At 42.0% G+C, this 25,400-nt stretch overlaps 1 protein-coding gene across 5 annotated transcripts in view; it reads right to left on the bottom strand.

Annotated features, from left to right (window-relative positions):
* Window positions 1-17,946: 17,946 nt before the first annotated feature.
* YLPM1 (YLP motif containing 1) overlaps window positions 17,947-25,400 on the bottom strand; it is a 74,706-nt gene continuing 67,252 nt past the window's right edge. For 4 of the 5 annotated variants that reach the window (XM_066627234.1, XM_066627243.1, XM_066627269.1 and 1 more), the window contains 3 exons: window positions 21,770-21,900; window positions 18,627-18,801; window positions 17,947-18,334 (listed from right to left, as the gene is read on the bottom strand). In XM_066627234.1, the coding sequence (XP_066483331.1) occupies window positions 18,655-18,801; window positions 21,770-21,900 (278 nt within the window). In that variant the 3' untranslated portion in view covers window positions 17,947-18,334; window positions 18,627-18,654. Of the gene's footprint in view, window positions 18,335-18,626; window positions 18,802-21,769; window positions 21,901-25,400 lie in introns of those variants that run through there. The other variant, XM_066627251.1, reaches the window with a different exon arrangement.

The raw sequence follows: 25,400 nt of genomic DNA, 5'->3' as shown, positions 1-25,400 counted from the left end.
CAGAGTCATGTCTGGAAGGAAGCAAATGTAGGGAGATAATGGCTTTGGCCTTCTCTTTGTGTTGCCTGGATATTTTTTATGCTCCCCCCCCCTCACTTCATGTAGACATACAGATCACCAAAAAATTAGAATAGGTTGCATTTTACTCTTTATTCTTATTTTTCGGCTATGTAATTTTCTCAATGCCATCTAAATGTTGGTCTTCTGCATCTCAGTGCAGTGTCACTCCCAAAGCACAGTGGTCTCAATCTAAGGAGTTCACTCAACCCTGCCCTGGATTGTGAGCATTCTCTTGTATTTGGAACAGGTGGTAACACTTGCTTGCAGTCTATTACATTAGACTGGCTTGAATAATATCTAATTATTCAGATATTTGGCTGCCAAAGATCCTGCATCTGTGAACAGATGGGTTCTCTCTACATTCTTTTCCACACTATAATACCATGAGTAGGGTTGCGTGTATCCTGCAAGCATTGAGATTAGCACTAGGTGCAGAATTCATCTTGAAAATCACATAGGCTGTTTTAAAAAAAAAGAGCAAACACAATTTTCTAGTCCTTAAGGGTAGACAAGAAACTTTGTGTGAGAACAATGCTGAGTGAAAATACACACACACACTGAAGAGTTTCTAGCAGTCCTTTAATTTGTCTTCCTATGCTAAAGTCTTCTCCTTAAAACAACTTGACCTTTTCTATGCTTTTTAAACATTGCTGGGGAACTGTTATTCAGTGGTGGACTTTCCCTGCCCCATGCCCCGGCACAAAGGTCTGCAGTGGCATCCCCCCCCCCCCACAGGATGCTGCTGCCCCACTGTGTGTAAATCTGCCCCCCTTACTTACCTGGAGTGCATGGAGCCTCACGTGACTCCAGGACCACCAGGGAGGCAGACTGAAGCTTCCTGGGCTCTTAAACTGTGCTTCTGGGAAACCGCAAGCAGTTTCTGACTGCATCAGGAACCTCAAAAGGCTTCCCGTGTGGCCCTAGACTAGAGGCTTGGCGCCCAAGACATTTGCCCCATTCCATCAATGGGAGGGCTGCTACTGCTGTTATCATATTAGTGTGTAATATATAGCTAGTTAGTTTTCTTAGGTTGGAATCAAGAATCTTGTGGCACAGCAGAAGTCACTTTCTCCTTAATGCTACAGCGGCAGTAGTGTCAATTCTGTTCGGAACAAAAAGAGTGCTGAGGAGGGGAAGCACCCACTATCCAAGGCAAAACAGATTACAACTAAACCATAGTGCAATGCTGAGCTATTACTCTGGAGGGCATGTGGGTAGCTGTGCTACTTTTATTTTTAAGGGCTGCATTACTGTTTGTGGACAAGCTTGAATCCATTTCTCAAGTCTCTGTATACATAAATGGACCGTGATATGAACTATGGATACTGCTTCTCTAGGCTCAGGCCCAGATTCCATTTTTTAATCTGTTTGCTACCAAGATGCCATGTGGGAAAAAAGTTGCACATTTCCATCTCACTGTATGTTGTAAAAACTGCCGTCTCCTGTTGGGATATGCTTGACTTCTGCCTGTATTTGCATTTCAGCTATAAGTTCATTGTATGTCAGGAATGTTAGCTTTGTGTTCTGAGGGAAGCAGAACCACAGCTTACAAGTTGGTTCAGGGAGCAGGTGTAGATTGCTGAGTCAGCAGAATCAGCAGGCACCTGGGACTGACACACCCTGGGTGTGACCAAGCCAGCACTGATTGGCTAAGCCAGGGGTGCCCAAACCCTGGCCCTGGGGCCACATGCGGCCCTCAAGGCTTCTCAATGCGGCCCTCAGGGAGCCCCCAGTCTCCAATGAGCCTCTGGCCTTTTGGAGATTTGCTGGAGCCCGCACTGGCCTGACACAACTGCTCTCAGCATGAGGGCAACTGTTTGACCTCTTGCATGAGCTGTGGGATGAGGGCTCCCTCCACTGCTTGCTGTTTCACGTCTGTGATGCAGTAGCGACAGCAAAGGAAAGGCCAGCCCTGTTTTGTGCAAGGCCTTTTATAGGCCTTGAGCTATTGCAAGACCTTCATTCATTCATATAAGTTCATCTTTAATACATTCATTTATGTAAACTTATGCAAATTTATTCAAATTTTAAATGTAAATTAATTCTTTTTTTCCCCTGGCCCCCGACACAGTGTCAGAGAGATGATGTGGCCCTCCAGTCAAAAACTTTGGACACCCCTGGGCTAAGCTGACTACATAAGGTTAGTCTGCTGGAGCTTCCAGTGCAGCAGTAGGGGTGTTGGAGATAACTGTGGAACTGCTGCCAGTGACTGAGGAGGCTGGATACTGTATGTATATGTTATTACTGACTTATGGCCTGAACCTTTGACTGTGTATTGTTGGAAACTGATTTGGATTTGTTATACTTGGATTGACTGCTCTTCGTGCTGACTCTTGGACTGCTGACTACTCTACTTGTGATATCCCTTGCTCAAATACATCTGCTGAAAGTACTCTGCTGTATTTGCTGTTTTTCTTGCAACCTGCTCACATTGGGACAAAACAGGGATTCTACACCAATCATCCCATTCAAACATAACCTTAACAAGGAAAACTAGCAGTGCCTGGTTGAATTCTGTTCACACATCAAGAGTGCAATCCTAACCAAGTTTCCAGCACTGAGGTAAGGGAAATGCAGCTCTGAGGTAAAGGAACAAACTTTCTCTTACCTTGAGGCAGCCTCTGTGACTGCCACCCAACTGCAGGATGCAGCACATGCCCATAGGCACAGCTCTGTCAGTGTGGGAAAACTGGTTAGGATATGGGCCTAAGCCTGCAATCCTATCCACACTTACCTGGGAGTAAGCCCAACTGACTACAATGGAACTTACTTCTGAGTAGACATGCATAGGATTGGGCTCTAAGGCCGCAGTCCTAACCAGATTTCCAGCACTGACATAAGGGAAATGCAACTCTGAAGTAAGGGAACAAACATTCCTTGACCTTGAGGAGGCCTCTATGACTGTCCCCCAACTGCAGGATGCAGCATACGCCCCGCTGGCACAGCTATGCCAGTGCTGGAAAGTTACTTAGGCTTGTGCCCCAATTTACATATTAACACACCAAAGAGGTTACCCCTGGAACCTAATTAGGGCACAGTCCTAACCCAGTTTCCAGTATCGACATAAGGGCAATGCAGCTCCTAAATAAGGGAATAAACATTCCCTTACTTTGAGGAGGCCTCCATGAGTGCCCCCCAACTGCAGGATGCAGCACATGTCCCATTGGCACAGGTATGTCAGTGCTGGAAAGTGGGTTAGGATTTGGGCCTTAGAGTCTACCCCCAGAGCTGCATATAAAGAGCAGCTCAAATTTCAATAAATATTGGGATATTTTGGCCATTCAGGTGCAGTCTACCTGATGTAACAACTCTTTTGTGGGTTCCTGTGTTGAGTCAGAGTTGCATCCCCCTTCACGCTATTGAACTTAGGCAAGTCAAGATTTGTGACAGACTGTCTTCTGGCAAGTAACTATAATTGCTTGCTACCTTGCTTTCTCTCCACCCCCAACCCTTCCCCTTCCAAAGCTTAAAAAGTAATGTTCCTTTGAATTACTTCCCTAAATTTTCCTTGGAAGAGGCAGGACTGATCGCCTTGTATCCTACTCCAGGGAAACATTTATTAAATAGTTTCCTCACCCAGCTCCCCTGGAAACACTTGGTTTGCTATTAGTTGACATATCTAGGAAAATATTTCTTACTAGGATCCCTAATTGGCTATGAGATATTGGAGATCTGTCTACTTTATAGCAAACCTTGCAGATTTAAGCATGTCAGAACTTGCTATTTCCATTTTACTTTCATAACAATATGAAAGTAGCTGCTGCTTTCACATTCAGCAGCTACACAGTCATAGAGGAACTAAGCAGGTGTGGAAATCTAAAACATCAAGAAGGGCTTTTCAGAGGCACTGGGTGCTCACATTTCAGTTGACTTCCATACTTCAAGAGATGGTTATGGGCAAGAGTCGTCAACATGCAGGCATCTGCTTGACACCATTCTCCCACACAGTAATCATGCTGAGCAACAGTATATTAAAGTCTCTCCCCCTTGTCACCAAACTGTTTGCATGCTTGCTTGTAAATAAAGCTGTGGCTTGTGGGCATTTCCTGGTACAAGACTTCTTTCTTGGTGTTCACATAACTATACTACTGGCTGTGGGCTTATTAATACAATACCGACTGTGATGGAGGCTGCTTCTGCATGGTTGGCCCATTGGTAAAGCATTCATTTACTTTAAAGCACACATTTACCACATGTGAATGGTAAATGTTTACATAACTTCCTGGCAATGCTAGCATTGGAAGTTATTATGCTAATCCACATACATGAGTCTCTTTACAGATATTTGCAGACTCCCGTATCTCAGTGGCAATGTATGAATCAGGTCAGAGACCTAGGAGGAGCTGTGTTTCTGTCCCAGTAGACCAGAATAGTTGGCATAACAGCCGGCCGGCCGGTCTTTCCATCCATCCATGAGCTCATTCAAGAAAAGGGGCCCCAAATACACATCCTAGTATACAGGACTCACTCAAAACTGATTTGAAATCCTTTTATTATTTTTCACACAACACATAAATAAGAACTATTTGTGATTACATCATCTAGGCTTAATAAAGTACTGTACAGGAAGCACTCTAATGAAAAATCTTCCACTGAACTCTTAAGTTACATGTTGATCTGCAATTCCTTTAAGTGACTATGGGTGCAATCCTAACTCACTTTCCAGCACTGCATAAGGGCAATGCAGCTTCGAAGTAAGGGAACAAATATTGCCTTACCTTGAGGAGGCCTCTGTGACTGCCCCCCAACTGCAGGATGCAGCACATGCCCCATGGGCACAGCTATGCTAGTGCTAGAAAGTTGGTTAGGATTGTGCTCTGTGAGCACAAACACTTCACTTTCAACTGCTATGCCTTGAAAAACAGTTTAAAATCCCAAGGAGGTGTAAGATACAATATCCCTATTTTAGAAATTCATTTCTTTCCATCTGCATAAGCATTGCACATGGCATAACAATGATAGGTTAAGAATTAGTGTTTAAGGTAATCGCCTTGGAAGACTCTTCTTGTCATCTTGTTAGGAGGTTCTCCATTTCACTAGTGATTTTTTCTTCTTCTTTCCTTTCTTCCTTTGTCAAGCTTAACAGGACCATTTTGAAGTCATTACAGTAAATTATGCAATTGTGCATAAAGCTATTCCCACTTTGCTCTAGCTACCTGCCACAATGGGATAGGAACACCTCAATACACTGATAATCACAGAGGCAGTATTGTTTAGCACATTGCTATAAAATATCACCAGGTGCTCTGGATTGACTCACCCCACCCTAAGCTTATATCATTCTGCAGGTCATGTAGAAAACAAAGCATAATTTTCAACCTAATTTAGTAACAGTTTTATTTAAAACAGGTCAGCTCTCTTGGATAATGACAAAGGTAATTATAGTGCGGTGGTTGTATAGAATCAACAGTCGGGAAATCAACAGTTACTTACGTGTAACTTTGAGTAGTCAACTTCTTTGAGTGGAAGAGTTCGGTGGCGTGTGGACAGCCAACCTCAGAAGCTTCCAGAGCTTTGTGGAACATACTGCCCTGCTCTCAGTTGGGAAACTCTGAACATACCATGTGCTCTCAAGTGGGAAACTCTTAAGGGTGGCAAGAACAACAACAACAACAGTATTTATATACCGCTTTTCAACAAAAAGTTCACAAAGCGGTTTACAGAGAAAATCAAATATCTAATGGCTCCCTGTCCCAAAAGGGCTCACAGTCTAAAAAGATGCAACACCAGCAGACGGCCACTAGAAAAGACACTGCTGGGGTGAGGTGGGCCAGTTGCTCTCCCCCTGCTAAATAAAAGAGGAGCACCAACTTGAAAAAGTGCCTCTTAACCAGTTAGCAGGGGTTGAACACTTAATTCTTCAGTTCCTTTTCAGCTGCTGTTGAAGCAGCACTGTGAGGAATGCTTCCTTTTGTCTTTTGTCCCTCAGAAAAATATTAACAGGCTGTTGCCTCAATTTTCATTTGAATTCTATACCATATTGCTTGCAGTACAAAAATACGCATAATTTTTTTTTTAGTTAGTGGGTTAGCTAACCCTGCCCTGTCACAGTGATTAGTCGCCTTTAAAAAGTGTACTTACCATGGGGCAAAACTCCCCACCATTTCCAAGTATGACACTCATTTCCACTGTTTGGGAATGAATAATATGGTGGACACCCATGTTCACTAGAAAACTTTTTTCAGACAGAGGAGAAAAAGCAGAGAACTTTGCCTCAGCCTCATTTCCACAGTAGTGATGTCAGTGTCTCCTGCAAATCTGTCTCCCTTGCCATTGCCAACAGCTTTCATGAAGCAGGTGCCAGACAGAAAACAAGTCTTCAGAGAGCATGTGTAAAATATGTCGCTACTAAGTTGTCACTGAAAAACACACACACACAGACACTTTTTTTTAAAATTTGACCATTTGCTTAAAATGTATGTTTTTCAGCTCATGGGGTTCTTCATCAGGCAGTGAGGACATTGGAAGAAGGCATTAGGTGAACATTAGAAGAGTTTCTTCTTTATGAAATACAGAGATCAGTAGCTGGAGAGACTCTGTTGTGGACCATGCTATCTTTGCAAATCTCACAACTCTATTAGCTTGGTATGCACAGGATGTTCTATGTGATCTGGGTACACTGATCTCAGTGGACTACAACTTGGCCAGTGGTGGGGTGGGGTGTTGGGAGTTCTCTTTGTATAAACCTCTCATCACCATGAGGCTGCTCAGGCTCACCCTAAACATGGGTTGACATTTCCTTTGGCTCTGCCTGGGGGGCATAGTTCTCACAACCAGACTGATGGAACTTACTGATCAAGTCAGGACTTGTTTTCAACCTAAACTGTTAGAAATAGCCTTCAAAACACAGCAACATAGTCCTGAGTGGCAAAATGAGTCCCCCAGTCAAACATTTGCAGCTAGGTAATTGTTCAGCACCAACAGCATGCTCTATTTCAGGAACTGCAATTATTTTTGCTGATAGGTGTTACGTTAGTGGATGTTTCAGTTCTCACCAGCATTTAACAGAGTACACCTCTCCTCTCAGAGCAGCAATGAACCACGTGGGGCTTTTGCTTGCTCTAGTACACTGTATTAGTATCAGTACACTGATTAGCAGCACTTTCTGCTTGTGGGAAAAAAGGAGTATCTTCAAAGGTCACAAAATGGACCTCTTTTCACAATGGGAGATAATGAGATAATGATACTTAGTCAGTATCACCTTGCCCACTATTGTGGGTCTCTGTAAAAGCCATTGTGTGCCCTCAGTGAGTTATGTACTCACCCAAGACACAAACCAAGAGTGTTCAAATGATCTCAAAATAAAATGTTCTAGGCCATTTTTCATGCCATATAAAAACATGTGCTCCTTAATCAACACAACGTTAGCAATCCCAGAATACTGCTATATATATTCATGCTTAAAATGTATGAATTGCCTCTCAAGACATGGTAAGAGACAAATTGCACAAATGCTTCTCTTCTTTCCCTTACGGATTAAAGACCATCTGAACTGCTAACACTTTGTTCCTATTGATAAATAGCAACAGGGAGAGAAGTGGTCAAACAATGAGTTAGGCAGCATGGCAGACTTTGCTTTTATAGCATAAAACAATGTCCTGTAGGCAGACAACAAATCACTTGAAGTGATGCCATTTTTGCTCTTTCGTAGACTAACCCAAAGACTGAAGTAGGTAATGGGAACAACTGTATTCATGCTTCTAAAATGCTCATCAATGCTTCTAAAATATTCAATCTGGTTAGAAAACTTGCTATCCACCATCCCAACCAAGAATAGTCACTGTGCTTCCAGAAATTGCTCAGCTCCATACATGTCCTGTCTGTTATCACTTAAAAGGCACAACAGGATGTCTACTATCCAGTTAGAAACCAATGCAATTGTATTACACACAGTTTTACTGTGTCCAACATAACCAGCAAAGAACTATAATGGACATAGGAAGGAGGAAATAGATATTTCCCTTTACTCATCAATTAAAGTATTACTATAATTAAGAATACACTGCTTTTCAACAAGAGTAGTTCACAAAGCTATTACAAGTCATTCCTTGTACCCAAAGTGCTCATAATATAAACAAGATGCAGAAGAGACACCAGCAGCTGCCACGGGAAAAGACACCATTCTGGGGTGAAAATAGTTTCCAGTTTAGTGTGAATGCATTCAAAATGCAAATAAAGAGTAAAACAACACAGTTGGGGGGGGGAGATGCACGCACAACAGAAAGGAAGGACTTGTTTGCAGAATCTTCACTCAGTCTAAGAGTTGATTCACATCTGCATGTGCAAGACTTGGCACACTGATGCAGCTGAATGTGGGAACTGCCTCTACTGAGAAGTGTCAGTTGAAATGATGCAATAAGTCAGCTCTGTCTAGTATTTGCTCTGTGACTGCTGTTTCATGCAGAAACATCACAAGATGCTACAATCACCAACTGAATATGCATGTATGAATGTTGTCCCAGTAATCCCCCCCTTCCCAAAAACTCAGCAACACAGGAACAAGATTTGGAAAAATACAAGAGAAACAAGAGAAAAATAGAACCATTTATTATGTTCAAATTACAAAGGGCCAGAACAGAAAATGAACACAAGTCTAGTTGGGACTCATCTGTAATAGTCACATTTTAGTTCAGCTTTACCTTGTAAGTCTCTGTTCTCCACCCTCAGCAGTGTTGCCATGAGAGAGGTGCACTGAGTCCTTTTTGGCCCCGGGGAAGGAGGAGCAGAAACAAAGGGAGGGGGTTTGCTGGTCCAACAACCAGGATCCCCCAACCAGGCCTCAGGCTTCAGCAGTAGGGAGGGGTTTCACCCTTCTTCTTCTTCCTTCTCCTCTCCTTCCCTTCTAACCTCTCCTTGCCCCAGTCGCAGAGGAGCAGACCCAGAGCAGCCCTCAAGTAGCCTGTCCTGAGATCACCAACTCTAGTGCCTTATGAAGCATTGGGCTCTCCCCCTCCTGGGCTATCTCCCCTCCCCACCAGCTCTAGTGTTAAAGGCCAGCACTGCCCCAGAATAGGGAGGCCCTCATAGGAGAGGAGCAGCTAACCCTGTGCCTTGATGGTCCAGGGGACAGTGGAAGGACTGGACACATAGCCATGCATTGACTGTACAGTGCCAGTGGCTTCTCCCCCAACCAGAGTTGTGGGGGGACAGCCAGAGATCTTGAGAAGGTGGGGCAAGTCCGGAAGCAGACATAACTACCTAATTTATACATGGTTCTAGATGATGAACTTGTGGAGGCAATTGAGTGTCTGTAGCAGGACCTCATAACTGACCATCTTCCTTTTGAATTGCTTGATTACAAAGATCAAATTCTAAACTGAAGTGGCCAAAAGTGTGTGCTGAAGATCCACTACTAGTCTATTTCTGAAGTAAAAAAGGGACTTTGTGTTTCTGAAGTACTCAGCATTTAGCAGCAAAGTGTGGACTGTTGCTGGCATAGTGATAATGTAATCAGTGTTGCCCCCCCCAATAGCTTCACAGATGATCAAAGTGAGAACAAGGGAAGCTCTGCTTCCTTTCCTTCTCATGAGCCAATGATGACAACAAGGAGGTCGGGGAAAACAATGCACTTTGCATTCCTAGAACAGAAGTATTTAGACTGCAAACATTTGAGAAAGAGAAAGGAGGATGCTGAAATTCCAAGCACACTGGGTTTAATTAGAGAGGGTTATTTGATCACTTATATTTGTTCATTTTCAGTCCAGTTGTGTTTCTACAGCCTTCAGTGAATTGAGCTAGAACAAATACATATAAGCTATGCTCCCTCAAGCCTTAGTTACTTCCACCTGAAAGCTACCCACCACAAGATGGGACAGCTTAACAATCTTCAGGATTTAGCTCCTTGCATCTCAAGATTGAGTGTCAGGCAGCCTAATCCTAACCAGCGCTGGCACAGTGGGGCTGCATGGCCCACACCATATCTAGTCCTGGAATTGGGCAGGCAGGAGGTCTCCTTGGAGTAAGAAAACACTTATCCCGTGTAGCACCCCAGCTTGCCCAGTGTGGCTGCTTGGATCTGTGCCAGCAAAATTGCTGGCCAAGTCCGAGAAGCTCTGTGTAGGGCTTCTAGGCCTGGGAAGGAGGTTAAGGATATGACAGAGGTCTCCTCTGCCAACACTGCCCCCTCCCAGGCCTGATCCGCCCCCTGCTCCATTACACTCCCTCCCCACCCTCTCCCTGTCCCTGCACCACACAGAGTAGATCTTACCTGCTCTGGTGGCCACTGCTTCAGATTCAGCAGTGGCAGCACTCTTTACTGAACCACTGGTATTCCTTACTCTAAAGTCAGTGCAAACGTGCTTTATGGCATGGCACTACATTACAATTCCGCTATCAGTTGGATTTTTGTTTTCTTTAGACATATATTTAAAAACTTCACAGACATGTATCTTTAATACAGAAATCACAAGCTGGTTCCTTATACAGCAGGCTTCAAGCATGCCCATGTTTTCAAGCAGTAACCTTCACAAGAACACATCACCCTCTCAAATCATCTGGTCGATGCTCTTTATCAGATAATTTCTGTCATCCAAAAGCATGCATGTATGAAGTGGGCTACATTGTATGTAACACGTACACTGAATCCACAGGAGTGCATAAAGTTGCAGAATGTGGTGGTGGATGTGGAATTCAGCCTCCGGAGAATCTCAAGTTTTATTTGTTTTTTTTAAAAGCAAGTTTTAGCTCTTGTAACTGAGATCTCAGAAGTGAAAATGTAGTTGGGGCGGAGCTGTTAACGTCTATTTCTTTACCAAAACCAGAATAAATTATGCATAATAAGATATGATGCAGATTTGCATTATTTATACAGGTTGCAGAATTCTGATATGCTTGGCCCAGAATTTGGATATCTGGGTGCAGAATGGTTTTTCAAAGTGCTGAATACATACAGCCTCATGTTTATGAAATCACTTGTTATAATGTCGATATTGTCACTGCTGTTCCTTTCAGTTTAACTTCTAAAAGTTCTTATGTAATTTACCAGCTGCATAAGCCAATTTCAAGTTAGCCTGTCATAGGAAAGACATAGATACTTCTCACTTTTAACTTCTGTAAATCAGTTTCCTTCTCTCTGTTAAACACATGTATATATTTCCTTCATTTGGGTATCATCTCCACAACCAGTCCTGATTGAACCAACCAAGCAGGGCCTAGGAGAGCAGGGTAAAGGGGGTAATTTGTACCCAGACCCAGGGTCAAAAAGGGGGCCCAGTTGCCAAAGGAGGGGGCTCAGAAATTTCCTGGGATCCTACATTTTCCTATCTCAGACTCGCTGCCCGCAAGGGATGCTGGGGCCATTATCGTGACTACTGCCACAAGCCATACACACCAGGCCCAGGAATGCATACATTCCTTAACAGTGTCATATCTGGGAGGAAACTGACCTGCTACAGTAGCTCTTTGGTTTGTGGATCCACTTACCACGAAGGAGTGTATAGGAGCTCAGGGTCACAGCTGTGGGACCATAGCTGCTGCAGAAGTCAGTCAGTAAGTCCAGGAGAACGAGGATTAGTCAAATACTGACTATTCCGCTTTCTGGTCTTTTTCCCAGTCTAAGGGACACTGGTGTCTCTAACAGCTCCTCCAGCCCGAAGCCTTTGTTGCTAACATGCCAGTTTGGCTAATAAAGGCCACCTGAATTCAGGATTTCATCTTTGTGTATAAACAGAGACCTGGCTGGAGGAAGTGGGAGGGATTGCTCTTCCAGCTTTGTCCTCCAGATTGGCAGGTAGTACTGCAGCAGAGGCTTCAGGGTGGGGAGGTGATAGTCTAACTGTCACACCACTCCCCTTATCCATGTGCTCTGTCCAGGTATAACTAGGGTTTGAGTGCCTTTGATTAATCAAGCTGATGACTCCACAGAATTTCCTCCTGCAGGAGCTGGTGATTGTCCCAGGGCTCTGTTTGACCATTGGAATGAAGAAATGCACCAGAGCTATCAACACTAGTGTCCTAATGAAACCCTGCCTCACCATAGGGCCAATATGGCTTCTTGTGATTCTCTGGAGAGCTGTTGGCAATGAAATGTTTAGACAACTATCTGGAGTGAATGTGAAGAAAAAGTGAAGAATCTAGCACAGGCTAGAGCCTGTTTCCAAGCTGACTCTGCAACAAGGATTATCAGTGAAGTCTGTGTACTTCTCTGCCACCATTACATCCTTAGGCAGTTGAATCCACAGATCTGGTGGATCTATTCCAAGTTGTCCAGAGCTTTTACCATCTTGGAATGGAAGGTGCCTTGGTGGCCCAATGTGAATAATTTGCAATACTTTGCAGATAAAACTGCTTGCATCGGTCACAACTTGAACTCTGCACCAACCATTTCCATAGATGCCCTGCTCCTGCTGGTCATGGAACCCAGAAGTGCCGATGATGCATGATGTGATAACATCATCGGCACTTACTTCCTGGTTCTGCAATCTCAGAACATCAAATCCGAAGCTAAACAGGCAAGGGTGGGAGGGAGGCCACTCCCCCCCAACTGGCAAAATGATGCATAGCACACGGAGCAGAACCTACTCCATGGTCTGTAGCATCATATTGGCTCGGCCGGTACACCTACTGCAATGCCACTGGGGACTTGGTGCAATGCCCCACGGTGTTGTGATGCCCAGTTTAGGAACCTATGCCATAGATGAATCCTCTGCATCAATTTGTCCAATTGTTTAGATTCTTTTCATCATGTGGGTTTGAGGAAGTGGACAGGATTCTCAGAAATATGGGACTGTACACATGCTCAATCAATCCTTGCACTTCTTGGCTGCTAAGAACTACACACTAGGGACTAATTGAGTGGGAAGTCGCTCATTTATGCAGGGAGTCACACCTCAACTCCAAGGATTCATGGAAGAAACTGATAATTAGGATCCATTTCAATCTGGTTCACAACCAGGAGTTGGGCAAGAAGCAGCCTTGGTTGTCCCAGTGGATGAGCTATGTCAGGAAATGCATCCCTGTTGGTCCTGCTGGACCTCTCAGCAGCTTTCAGTACTATCAACGATAATGTTCTCCTGATCACTCCTCACATGGCTGGGGCTAAGTGATACTGTTATGCAACATCACTTAGATTCTTCTGGCAGGTAGATTCCAGAAGGTGATACTGAAGGAGTCCGGCTCTGCACCTTGAACTTTATGGTGTGTTGCAGGGTTTTATTTTTATCTTCTGTGCTATTCAATGTCAACATTGGGAAAGATCATTGGAGGGCTTGGGGTTGGGTGCCCCCAGTATATGATGACAGCCAGCTCTGCATCTCTTTTACATCCAATGTGGGGGGGAGCAGCTGTGGCTGTGAAAGTCATGAATCGGTGCCTGGAATTGGTAAGGACCTGGATATGGGCAAAAATTAAATTTTTAAAAACTGGAATTAAATCCAGACAATACAGAGATGCTCTTGGTCAGATATGTGATGCAGATGATGGACGGTTAGCTTATTTTGGATAGAGCCATCAGTTATTTGATTTTTCTCTGTAAACCACTTTGTGAACTTTTAGTCGAAAAGCGGTATATAAATAATAATAATAATAATAATAATAATAATAATAATAATAATAATAATAATAATAATAATAATAGAGTTGTACTTCCCTTAAGGTTGTAGCTTGGGAGTCATCCTGGATCCAGTGCTGCTTTTGGATCTCCAGTTGGCAGTGGCAGCCCAGTGGGCCTTTAGCTGGTGCATCAGCTACATCCTTAATCAGAGTTTATCAGACATGACCACAGCAGTCCATGCATAGGTTACCTTGACTGGATTACTATAATGCACTCTACATCTGGCTTCTCTTGAAGTCCATCCAGAAACATCAGATAGTGAAAAAACTTGGCTGTACTTGCGGCAATGGGGACCAGATGATTTGGCTCGGTCATGTCACCATTACATCAACTGCACCAGCTAGTGGTCTCTTTCCAAGTGCAATTCAAGGCTCTGGTGACAACCTTTACAGCGTTACATGAGTTGGGACTGTGGTACTTGAAGCATCACCATGAGGGATGACATTCCTGGTGATAGTGTCCAATATATAGGATTACATCCCCCATGAAATTCAGTTGACCCCTTTTCTGCAGGTCTTTTGGTGGTGCTTGAAGATCTTTTTGATCTCTTCTAAATTCTCTGATTTGTGGTGATTTTTCTCCTTTTTCTGCTTCCTGTTTTTATAATTGCTACTGTTATTTTTTTATTTAATTGTTATTTAGTTATTGCTGTGAGCTGCCTTGGATGCTCTATTTGGTTATGGTGAAGAAGATGGGAAACCTTTGAAAGATATTCGTCAAGGCCACTACCAAAGACTGTGCCACCAGTTATTAAAGAAGTCATCTATAGCTTAGTACAGGATTCAAGGTCCTTCATTGTGATCCTACATTGTATTTTGAAGGCAATGAGGTTATTGGGCTTTCAGCACAGTTTCCAAATAAAAGAAGGATCAGAGGTGCCTATAGAATTTTACACCATTCCAGAAATATCAGCTGGATCATAAATAGCAGGGATGGGAACTTGAGACAAATGACTCGAGTCAGAGTCATTAAAACGTGTTTTTCACTGACTCGTGTGGACTCAAGTCACGGGTGTCAAAGACTTAGGCAAACACTAGAGTCTGGGGCCACTGACTTGGAAAGTGCTATGGATTTCAGTGACTCGAGTTGCCCAGACACAGCTTAGAGGTGCTGCTTGTGTACTCCAATGTTGCACCGCTTCTGTATTGCCTGAAGAACCTTGTGCGGTGATCTGGAAGCTGGGCATTCAGATCTGCACAAGCAGCAGCAACCAGCAGCAGGGTATGTTAAGTTCAGTCAGGAGGCAGAGACAGAGACTGAAGTGGAAAATGGTTATTTTTTTTTGTTTGGGTTTAAGGATATTGGATTGCAGAAGTAACTAGCTGGGTGCTGCACGTGTTCAGAACACAGGGGAGGGAGGTGCTTTTTGTCCCTCGGACTATCCACTGGACGGAGGATGTGTCCTGATTTTGTGTCTCTGGGAGAGGGAGTGGGAGTGGAGGAGTCTCACAGATAGGTGAAGGGGTCTTGGTCATATGGACAAGTGTTTTTTTGCAAGCAAGGAGAGGCAGGAGGAGGCGGGGGAAGTGGGGATGGCAGTTCCTGGAGTTATAGAAAATAAGCCGCCCACAGCTCGTGTGCTCATTGCATCACTCACTCCCTCACTGCAATAGTTGGTCTGTGCGGTCTCTCGTGAGAGAGTAGAGCTGCAAAGGAGGAGTGGGTGAGTTGGAAGGTAACCTCCCAGGTGCTGCGGGTAAGTGGTGCGCCCTGCCCGCCTGCAATCACTTCTGTCCCCTTGCTTGCTCACTTGTTCACTCTGCCCCATCCCCTCCTACCTTGCCACCCGTGTCCGTGATGTGAAGCGGGTTGGGTTTTGTCATGGCTGGGGATTGTACATTCTGCACTGCTGCCTTCTCTTGAAGAACAGCATGACTTTTGTTTACTGATGGAATGGGTGGGGAGTGTTTAAAGAGAACTTCAACAAGCACACTCTGCAGCAGCTCTGGCTGATTTTTTTTAATGGAAAAGACTCTGGACTTAAGTCTTTAAAGTTCCCAGAATGCTCTGGGTGACTGATAGTCTGCCTGTTAGGACTTGTTTTCAAGTCAAATTAAAGGGGTGGAGACTTGTGACTTGACTCGAGTCAAGCTGCGCTGGATTTGCCCACCTCTGATCAATAGTTGATTCTTCAGGTTCCGATGCCTGCAGCATGAAAGCCAAGAATTTTCACAGCACTTCTTGCATTACAGGAAGCAATCCCAGCAAAAAATACAGCAATGTTTGGATCATTTATAATACTGATGACACATTAGAGAGGTCTGGTGATGTTCATCCTTATCCTGCAGAAAGTATCAATTATGAAATCTGCAGATGCAATTTTTGATTATGTGAAAACATACTTATGCCAGGCAACAGTTTTGAAAATGCAGATTTCAGTGAGTGTATGCTTGAGAACTTCATAAACCAAAATGTCATTTTGCACCAAATCGTATCAGGTAAACCAGTGTTTCTCAACCAGTGGTACAGGTACTACCAGTGGTATTTGAAGTGGTATTTAGCGGTACTTGGAGAACTCTTGAACCCCTGCTGCCCATCAGCAAGACCCAGAACGCAACACAACAAACAAGGCTTTTCTGCACTCGAAAAGCCCTCCCGTTTTACTGAGCCTCTTACTGGTGTTTGTCATGTTGCATCTGGCCTCTCAACCGAGAAGTCACTGACAATATCATCGTAAGTTACTTCCAGTGGTACTTTGAATAGGTGGATCATGTAAAGTGATATAGAGGACGACAAACCTTGAGGAACACTGATGTAATCAATTTATTTTCTTGTTCTTTCTAGTCATAAACAAAGTCAAGTGTGCCTTGGAAGATAAGATCAGCAAGAACCTTGGGTCTTCCCATCATCACTCTGTGTAGCACAAAAGGAGAAAACCCTATCACCCTACTTAGTGATAATCGTCTGCTTAATTATTTTGTGAAAGCAATTTCTCCTTTTCTTGACACGAGAGATAGTTCTACATAAAAATCAATTATAAAAAGGACATTATAAAATGATCGCCCATTCATAGTTAAAACAAGAGATTCTCCTGAGCAACTTTGTCTGAAAGTTTCAGTTATTCCAGTGTGAAGAACAGTATAGGACCTCATACTCTTCTCATCAAACAAGGGGTTTCATTTAGCAAGAATGAGAATGCAATTCCTGACCTCTACAATGCCATAAAAGCTTCCAAAGTCTGTTCACAATTAAGGAGAAATGCAGGTCCAAAAATAATTTACCAATAATAAAAAGTCATAGTGGGAAAGTATACATATGAATAAGCTTTTGTAGCCTTTTAATGTTCTCAGCTACATTAGGATATTCTATTAATAATAGACTATAATTAATGTAATTAATAGACTATTATTCATCCTGGGAACCACTTCCAAATTATACATAATTAATCATACTGTAAAATGTCAAGGAAACATAATGCATTAAAACAAAGCACTAATTACTTACAAAACAGTGACCCTCCTTCTATTTAGCAAAAAGGCCCTCATCAGTGCTGGTGAATAAAAATAATCTGCAAGGTAATCACTAAACAGACCATCTAGGAAGAATTGCTGAAGTGGTTTTCAGCCTCCTGTTTCCAAAATAAATAAAGATAGCAATTTCAGAGATTTAATTAGTTTCAGTTGGACAACCTGGCACTTTCTCCATCCATATAATTCACTACATAAACCACGGGATAGCAATCTGAAAGGACAAAAGCAACCCATTCAATTTGTTTATCAGCAAGCACGTGAAGTTGTGCATGTCATAAGACAGAGAGAGTTCTGTATGTAAAGTTGTTTGACCATTCGCCTGAAAACAAATCTCTTTCCCACTGGGGCAAAATAAACCCTCAGAATAGCAGAGACGGCTTTTAATCTTTACATCAGCAGTTCCCAAACTTTTCCATCTGGGGGCTCCCTTGACCTACTGGGCCACTGACCATGGCTCTCCATTAGGCCTACAATCCTATACACTGTATAGGGTGGCAAGTTTTTTTGTGAGGATTCCAGATCTCCCCTGATTGATTTCAGCCGTTCCTCAGGGAGCTACAGTTCAGTTTGGAAACTACTGCTTTGTATGCAGACTGATACTTTCTGGTGTTTATGTGCAAGATAATGTTTTTGTGTGAAGAATAAAAATGCTTTGAATAGAAGGTTTATGAAGAAATATGACCATTTTGCTGTCCAAAAGGGTTTTCTGGACTATCACAAGAAGTCATTCATCAGCTACCCACTAGATGGGTTTCCAACATTCTGTCAAGAGATGAAGACCCTATACCTTAAAAGTGAATAACCCACTACCTTTCAAATACACAGAGGAGCCTATATCATAAATGGTCGACTACATCATGCACGGAGTTCATAGTGAAAGTTTATTGTTCTGTTTCCTAGTACAATAAACTACAAAGTTTGTACAGTATAAAACAACCAACAACAGCCACAAAGCAACAATGCAATGGTAATGCTGACACACTGTGGACAGTACAGCAGAGAAGATGTCCTTGACCTAAACTTTCCATTCTACTGCACGCATAAAAGCTAAAACTACTATTTTAACACAAAAACTGTCTTTCACATTTAGATGCAAGAGTATTCCATATAATTTGGGGGTGGCTGGATATCATCAGTCAGAATTCCAAAAATCCATTAAAATTAACGCTTCAAAAGAAAAAAACCCACAATTCTCAACGTGGGGAATGACATGATTCATGCCACTCTGTGTGGAGTTCTCATAAAAACGGATGGCCTGCAGAGAAAAGAAAATGGTTACAGAGGACTAGTCAGTATCTGGCCCTGGTAGAAATAATCACACTGCTGATAAACAGTCAGGTTTTCCTTGAAAAGTTTGTCATCACTGAATTTTTGAACTGTGGCATTCTATGTCCTCCAATTACCACGCATCACATAGAAAACTGGACATCAAGCAGTCATGCACAAATAAGTTATATCCTAATGCCCATATGTAGAGGACATGAATAGAGAGCATGTTTTAGTTCATTCTCAAAACCACACAAAGATATAGAAGGTTTAGCTCTTACCTTAGAAAAATTTCATTTCACAATTGCATCAGATGTATTTGGTGCGATTGAGGGCTCTTTCAGCAAGATGACCACTTTCATCTGTGATTTTCTCCCAATCTGTTTGTCCCACCACAAAACCAATGGCCCTCTTTCTGTCTGCATCCTTTTTTTCTTCAAGGTCTGCCCACCTCACCTAGAAAGAACGTATGTCAGGATGATGATCTCTTTAGAAAAAGTCATTACATTTTTTACCCCCAAGATAAATTTGTGCCAGAAAACAGACTGCAACCTTATCTGCTGAGTTTCCTAAAACCAAATTTCCTAACAACCTTATGTAATTTGAGAACGGAACAAGGTTTACCTATTTCCATCTTCGTAATGTTCAGATGTCACTACAATATTCTTGCACTGACCCCTCTTTCAAAACATTCAGATGAAAACTTGCTCATAAGGAAATAATGTAAAACATAAACGCATTCTCAGTTTTTGCCGCTATTACCACCTCTTCTGCATAGAAAAACTGGTGGATTCCCATGGGGGGGAAAAATCACTGAATTTGGTTTGAGTTATCTGAATTATGATTCAGTGAAATCACTGATTATAAATCACTGAATTATGGTTTGTCTAGGAAAAAACAAATTTTATTTCACTATTGTAAAATGGCAACTGCACAGAGAAGTGTTGATTTGTGAAAATTTATTTTCCAGAGATTTCTTCTATAACGCACATCCAACAAATGTTTCATAATTACACAGGTTTTAAGGGCTGCTTTGCACATTTAGAGATATTGCAAAAAAGCAGACTAACATTTTAATTTTGTACTTGTCGGAGCAAAATGAACATGTGAACTTGCACACATCTCCTACAGTAATAATAACTTTATTTAATAATAATAATAAAGGTAATAATAAATAGTAAGGTGTGCAAGCTCCACATACATATGGAACACAAGTATGGAATTCACACATCTTGCTCTAATGGCACTGCTCCAATGTCCTCTTCACATGTTACCCAGAAGCACTCCAATCAGAAATGTATCACTTGAGAATCTGTTTGTTGCTTCTTTTCTGAACATTAAGCCATTTCTGCCCAATGTTGCATAAATGTTGCATAAAAGGGACCAAATGTGTACCCCTGTGGGCTGGGCAAAAATGGATTAAGCAGTTGTAAGATCACAGTGTTATTCTTCCTGCTTGCAGCCCATTAAAAGGGAGAGCTCATGCTTCACAATGAGTCATCTGATCTCGGAAGCTAAGCAGCGTCAGGTCTGGTTAGTACTTGGATGGGAGACTGCCTGGGAATACCAGGTGCTGTAGGTTTATACCATAGTCTTTCGAGACTGAAGGTTGCCAACCAATAATATTTTCTTCCTGCTTTGATACTGAAGTGCTGTGGCTCCTTTTAACCACTCATAATCAACTCCTGTTTGCTAGTATGCTTCTCATACATACACATACATGCATATAGATGGAGTTGGCATACAGTAAAATCAGAACAGTGGTTCATCAAGTAATGTCAACTCTCAGAAGCAGTTGAGTTTCAAACCCAGTTCTTTAAGATCCCAGGCAAAGGTCTGGTCAAGATCTTGCTATCCAGGAATTAGGTAGGCATAAAATGTACAAGTGCTATGGTCACCTTGGCTCACTGAAGTCTACATTGCCCCATCCAGATTGTTTAACCATTACCCATGTAAATCAGGTGACAATGATAATGAAGCTGAGGCAGTAGAGGATAAAAAATGTGTTTTTCTCCCCTATTTTCCTCTTGTCTTTGCAATCCTTAAAATTTTCCATAAATGTAATTGAATTAGTACTGAGCCAAAAGTAAGAAGTATTTTGAAATTTTTTTGCTTCTCTTTGGGAGAAATTCTATAATGTTCTGTAAAAAGATACAAAACTATTCATGTGGGGAATGAGAATAAAAATGAGTCCCTGTAGCTAAGAGTAACAGGGCCAATGCTCCCTTACCCTGATCCAGTTACACTCAGTTAATTTGTTGGGGCAAAGATGCACATTCAAAGTAATACTGTCCTGACAGTAGTACAGTACAAGTGACTAGCCACTTCACATGGATGTTGACTATCTGCATTACATTCTGCCCCAATAGTCACACTGGTCATACAGAACACAACTAAAGTTTGATGAAAATAAAAGACTTTGCAGCACTGACAGGCAATACAGCTGTCTACACCAGTTTCTCAAACTGTGGGTGGGAACCTGCTAGGTGGGTCACAAGCCAATTTTAGGTGGGCCCCTATTCAATGTGTATTTAATTTTTAATATATCAGACTTGATGCTACCATGGTATGTGATTGCATTTGGGGAAATGTTACAGATCTTTAAGTTTTTTTAACTTACTGTAAACTTTTAATTTACTTAATTTGATTTTGTCATATGAGTGATGTTAAAACATTTTCTGATGTCACTTCCAGCCATGTGATCACTTTCAGGCAAATGACAGCACTTCCCGGACAGATTGTCTTTCTAAAAAGTGGGTCCTGGTATTAAAAGGTTTGAGAACCACTGATCTACACAGTGTATCAATGCAAAGATCATTAACTGTTTAATGATCTTGTTTAAGATCATTTCGTTTCAAACGTTTCTTGTTTAAGAAACGGCAGTAGCAGATCGGGAAAACAATGGCTGCAACAGGCATTGAAGCATACATTAAAAAGTGGAAGCCAGGTTGGGGGGGGGGTTTCACGAACACACTTGTGACCCTGACAAATTAGCTCTTAAGCCTCTTAAATTTGGCACAGCACAAAATGGAACAGAAATTATTTTCCAGGAACCTGAAGGAACTTTAGTAAACAATCTTAATGTGTGTCCTCAACCGATATTGCAAATCTACCAAATAATTGCATGTTATCTATTTCAATGATTTTTTTACAAGCTTCTTGATTTCCTTCTGCCTTAAAGCTTATATGCATGCCACGCTGTTATCCTCTCTTCTTCATCCCATCTACCCCTCATGCATAACTGGAGACTCTGATTTTCAGAATGGTTCTGTCAGTAAGAAAAGTGAAAACCAAACAATGAAAGAAATGGACCACTAAGCCCACAAATGGAAATGAACAGAATCTAAGAGACATCTTGCTTTGTGAAAAGACAAATCTGCAGCAAGTCCCTCTGATACACAAATTTCAAAGTGACATTTATTACCCTCTTCTTTCCAGGTTCAGAAGCACGGGTATCGTAATCATCGGGAAGTTGAAGAAAATCTTCCATTCTGCTAGCAATTGCTTCCCAATCTCGTTTTCTCTTAGCACCCGTTCGCAGTCCATCCAATTTGTCTGAGAACAAACATACAGCCTTAGGGTTAAAGGAGAAGACTTTGTGTAACATGAACAAGAAGTATGTGCATCAAGAAGGGCAAGTTGGTGTAGCAATGGAATCCAGAAATCCTTGGGTGTTTTCATAAGTAGAATACATTCTGAGAAGTGGGGAAACCTCCTGCCATTGCTCTGAAGTAACTATTTAAGTGTCTGCAATATATGATGATGGTGGTATATATGCAGAAGGAAGAAAAGCTTCTTGTCTTGGATGACCATATCAGAGTTCATATAATGTGGCATAGCTGTACATGTTCTGGAAACCATCACTCCATTTAGCAGCAGTTTCATTATGAAAAGCAACATTTCATTCCTTACCTTAGGCCAAGACTATGACAAATACATTATATATCAGGGGCTTCATCAAACACTAATTATTTCAGGAAGACCACAAAAGAGTTTTTGAGCTGCTTCTATTGAAAACTAAATCCTGAAACCTGAGACAGATTGAGAAATCTGAGTCTGACGCAGAATATCAGCTATATAAGGATTCTGTTTGCCTGTAGTTTAGCATTTTCTTCTGTTACTTGAACTGATATGATTGATCTGTCTAAGTTCAGGATTAAGGTTATAGTAATTTTTCAGTAGGATCACTGTCCTGATCAATATATTCCAAAACCTTTATTATTAGGCAGTAGGATTTTTATTGGCAACATGTAAGCAGATGTGAATAAGCAAAATTGGTCTTCATAACTCAAAGACTTTCTGCCTGCATAATTTGTGCTAGAGGTTCATGCTGTTGCACAGAGCACGGTCTCTGAATATGAAAAATAATTTATACAATTACTTCATACTTAAGCACACAATAGTGTATTTTATAACTACAGTTTGTTGAAATGGCTACAAGAGACTGCTACTAAAAATGAGCAAATATTCTATCATTCTTGTTTGTGGGACAGAACCTTACGAGTGTAAGTGCAAGGGTGCCTATTTGCTTTGGCATAAAAGAAAGCCACTCAAAGAATTTCCAATATGAGCTAATTTTTTTTAATGTAGCAAAACAGAAGAATAGCAGCTATAAACAACTTAACATCAAAATAAACATCATTTAGAACAGGGATGCCCAAACCCTGGCCCTGGGGCCACTTGCGGCCCTCGAGGACTCCCAATCCAGCCCTCGGGGAGCCACCCAGTCTCCAATGAGTATTGTGTCCAGTATTGTGGAGTATTGTGTCCACTTCTGGTCGCCGCATCTCAAAAAAGACATAGTGGAAATGGAAAAGGTGCAAAAGAGAGCGACTAAGTTGATTACGGGGCTGGGGCACCTTCCTTATGAGGAAAGGCTACAGCGTTTGGGCCGCTTCAGCCTAGCAAAGAGACGCCTGAGGGGGGACATGATTGAGACATACAAAATTATGCAGGGGATGGACAGAGTGGATAGGGAGATGCTCTTTACACTTTCACATAATACCAGAACCAGGGGACATCCACTAAAATTGAGTGTTGGGCGGGTTAGGACAGACAAAAGAAAATATTTCTTTACTCAGCGTGTGGTCGGTCTGTGGAACTCCTTGCCACAGGATGTGGTGCTGGCGTCTAGCCTAGACGCCTTTAAAAGGGGATTGGACAAGTTTCTGGAGGAAAAATCCATTATGGGGTACAAGCCATGATGTGTATGCACAACCTCCTGATTTTAGAAATGGGTTATGTCAGAATGCCAGATGCAAGGGAGGGCACCAGGATGAGGTCTCTTGTTATCTGGTGTGCTCCCTGGGGCATTTGGTGGGCCGCTGTGAGATACAGGAAGCTGGACTAGATGGGCCTATGGCCTGATCCAGTGGGGCTGTTCTTATGTTCTTATGTAATGAGCCTCTGGCCCTCCAGAGACTTGCTGGAGCCCGCGTTGGCTTGATGCAGCTGCTCTCAGTGTGACAGCCAACTGTTTGACCTCTTGCATGAGCTGTAGGACGAGCCCTCCACTGCTTGCTGTTTCACATCTGTGATGTAGCAGTGGCAGCAATGGAAAGTCTGGCCTTGCTTTATGCAAGGCCTTTTATAGGCCTTGAGCTATTGCAAGACCTTCATTCATTCATATAAGTTTCATCTTAATGTATTCATTTATGTAAATTTATTCAAATTTGAAATGTACATTAATTCTTTATTTTTCCTGGCTGCTGACACAGTGTCAGAGAGCTGATGTGACCCTCTTGTGAAAAAGTTTAGACACTCTGGATTTAGAAGGATGAACTAATCTCCATGCGGCGAAAGAATAACCTGTAACTCACTCCACGATTTTCATTGCAACGACTTCAAGCCTGCCATATTATTACTCATAACAATCTGCTTTGTGTTAAAATGCAATAAAATTTCAATCATATTTTTAAAAACTCCATTTAAATATGCCAGTTATTTCTGAATTAAAGTGTTTGCAGTTCTATAGAATAAAACCATTGGTTAATACAATAGTAAAAGTCTTTTGAAATCTATTGACAATAATTCATAAATCAGCTTGCACATTATGTACACCAATTATAATAGACACACCTACATAATCTAAGAGCACAAGTGATACAAGATACAGAAGATCACCATATAGGAACTCTCATTAGTGAGGGCCAAAATCTAAACAGCTCCAATTTACTTGTGGGGGAAGAGGTTCATTATTATCCTTTCCATCTGCAGCCCTTCCATATCCAGCTCCAAAGTGTCCTCTGATTGTCAGGAACCACCTTTAGGGAGCGTGAGCTGCAGTGGGAAGGAGGGGAGGAGAAAACCCCAGTGCATGAAGTGCCCCCTTGTATGCCGGTCTAGATATCAGTATGTTTGTTCTGATGCAAAGCATTGGTATATCTGATAATCAGCTGGCTTGCCTATGACCTGATCCAGTGGGGCATGTTCTTATGGTATATGAATGATGCGTGAAGACTCTGCAATACTCAGACTGAAACCTAGGTAATGAACAAAATATCTTTGACTATTGTTCTTCACAATAGTTTGTTTTCATTTCTTGGTGATTCTCAAAGTTTTACTTCTTCCTCACTGTATTATTCTAAAATGTGATGTGAACATTCTTGAAAAATAAAATGAATACTCACCTCATAATTTTTAATTAGAAATGAGCTAAAGAGCAGCTTAAGATGCAAGAAGCACCCACCAATAACTATCACCCACAAGTGCAAGTTTTATAAAACTACAGAGTGGAGGAAAAGTATTAACTCTTAACATTGAACCAGTTTCTATAACCATGAAGCTGGATTGGTACTGAAATCACTGACATAAACGTACGACTTCAAAAACAAAGTTGTCAGATGGCCTCACAAAATCCCAGTCGTTATATCTTTAACTGAAACAAAATTTTTGTTGCAAGTATGCAAGAAGATTGCAAGTACACGTTATTAAAAAGAATGAATCACCCGTACAGAAAGACCTCTGGTTCTTAAGTAAGGTAGTAGGCAACATTCACACAAAAAGTCCAATATTTTACTGATGTTGATCAGAATCCCACAAAGCGCCTAGATAAT

Source organism: Tiliqua scincoides, chromosome 1 (genome assembly GCF_035046505.1).
Source record: "Tiliqua scincoides isolate rTilSci1 chromosome 1, rTilSci1.hap2, whole genome shotgun sequence".
NCBI lineage: Eukaryota > Metazoa > Chordata > Lepidosauria > Squamata > Scincidae > Tiliqua > Tiliqua scincoides.
Note: the sequence above shows the minus strand (reverse complement) of the source record. Positions and strands in the feature narration are given on the sequence as shown.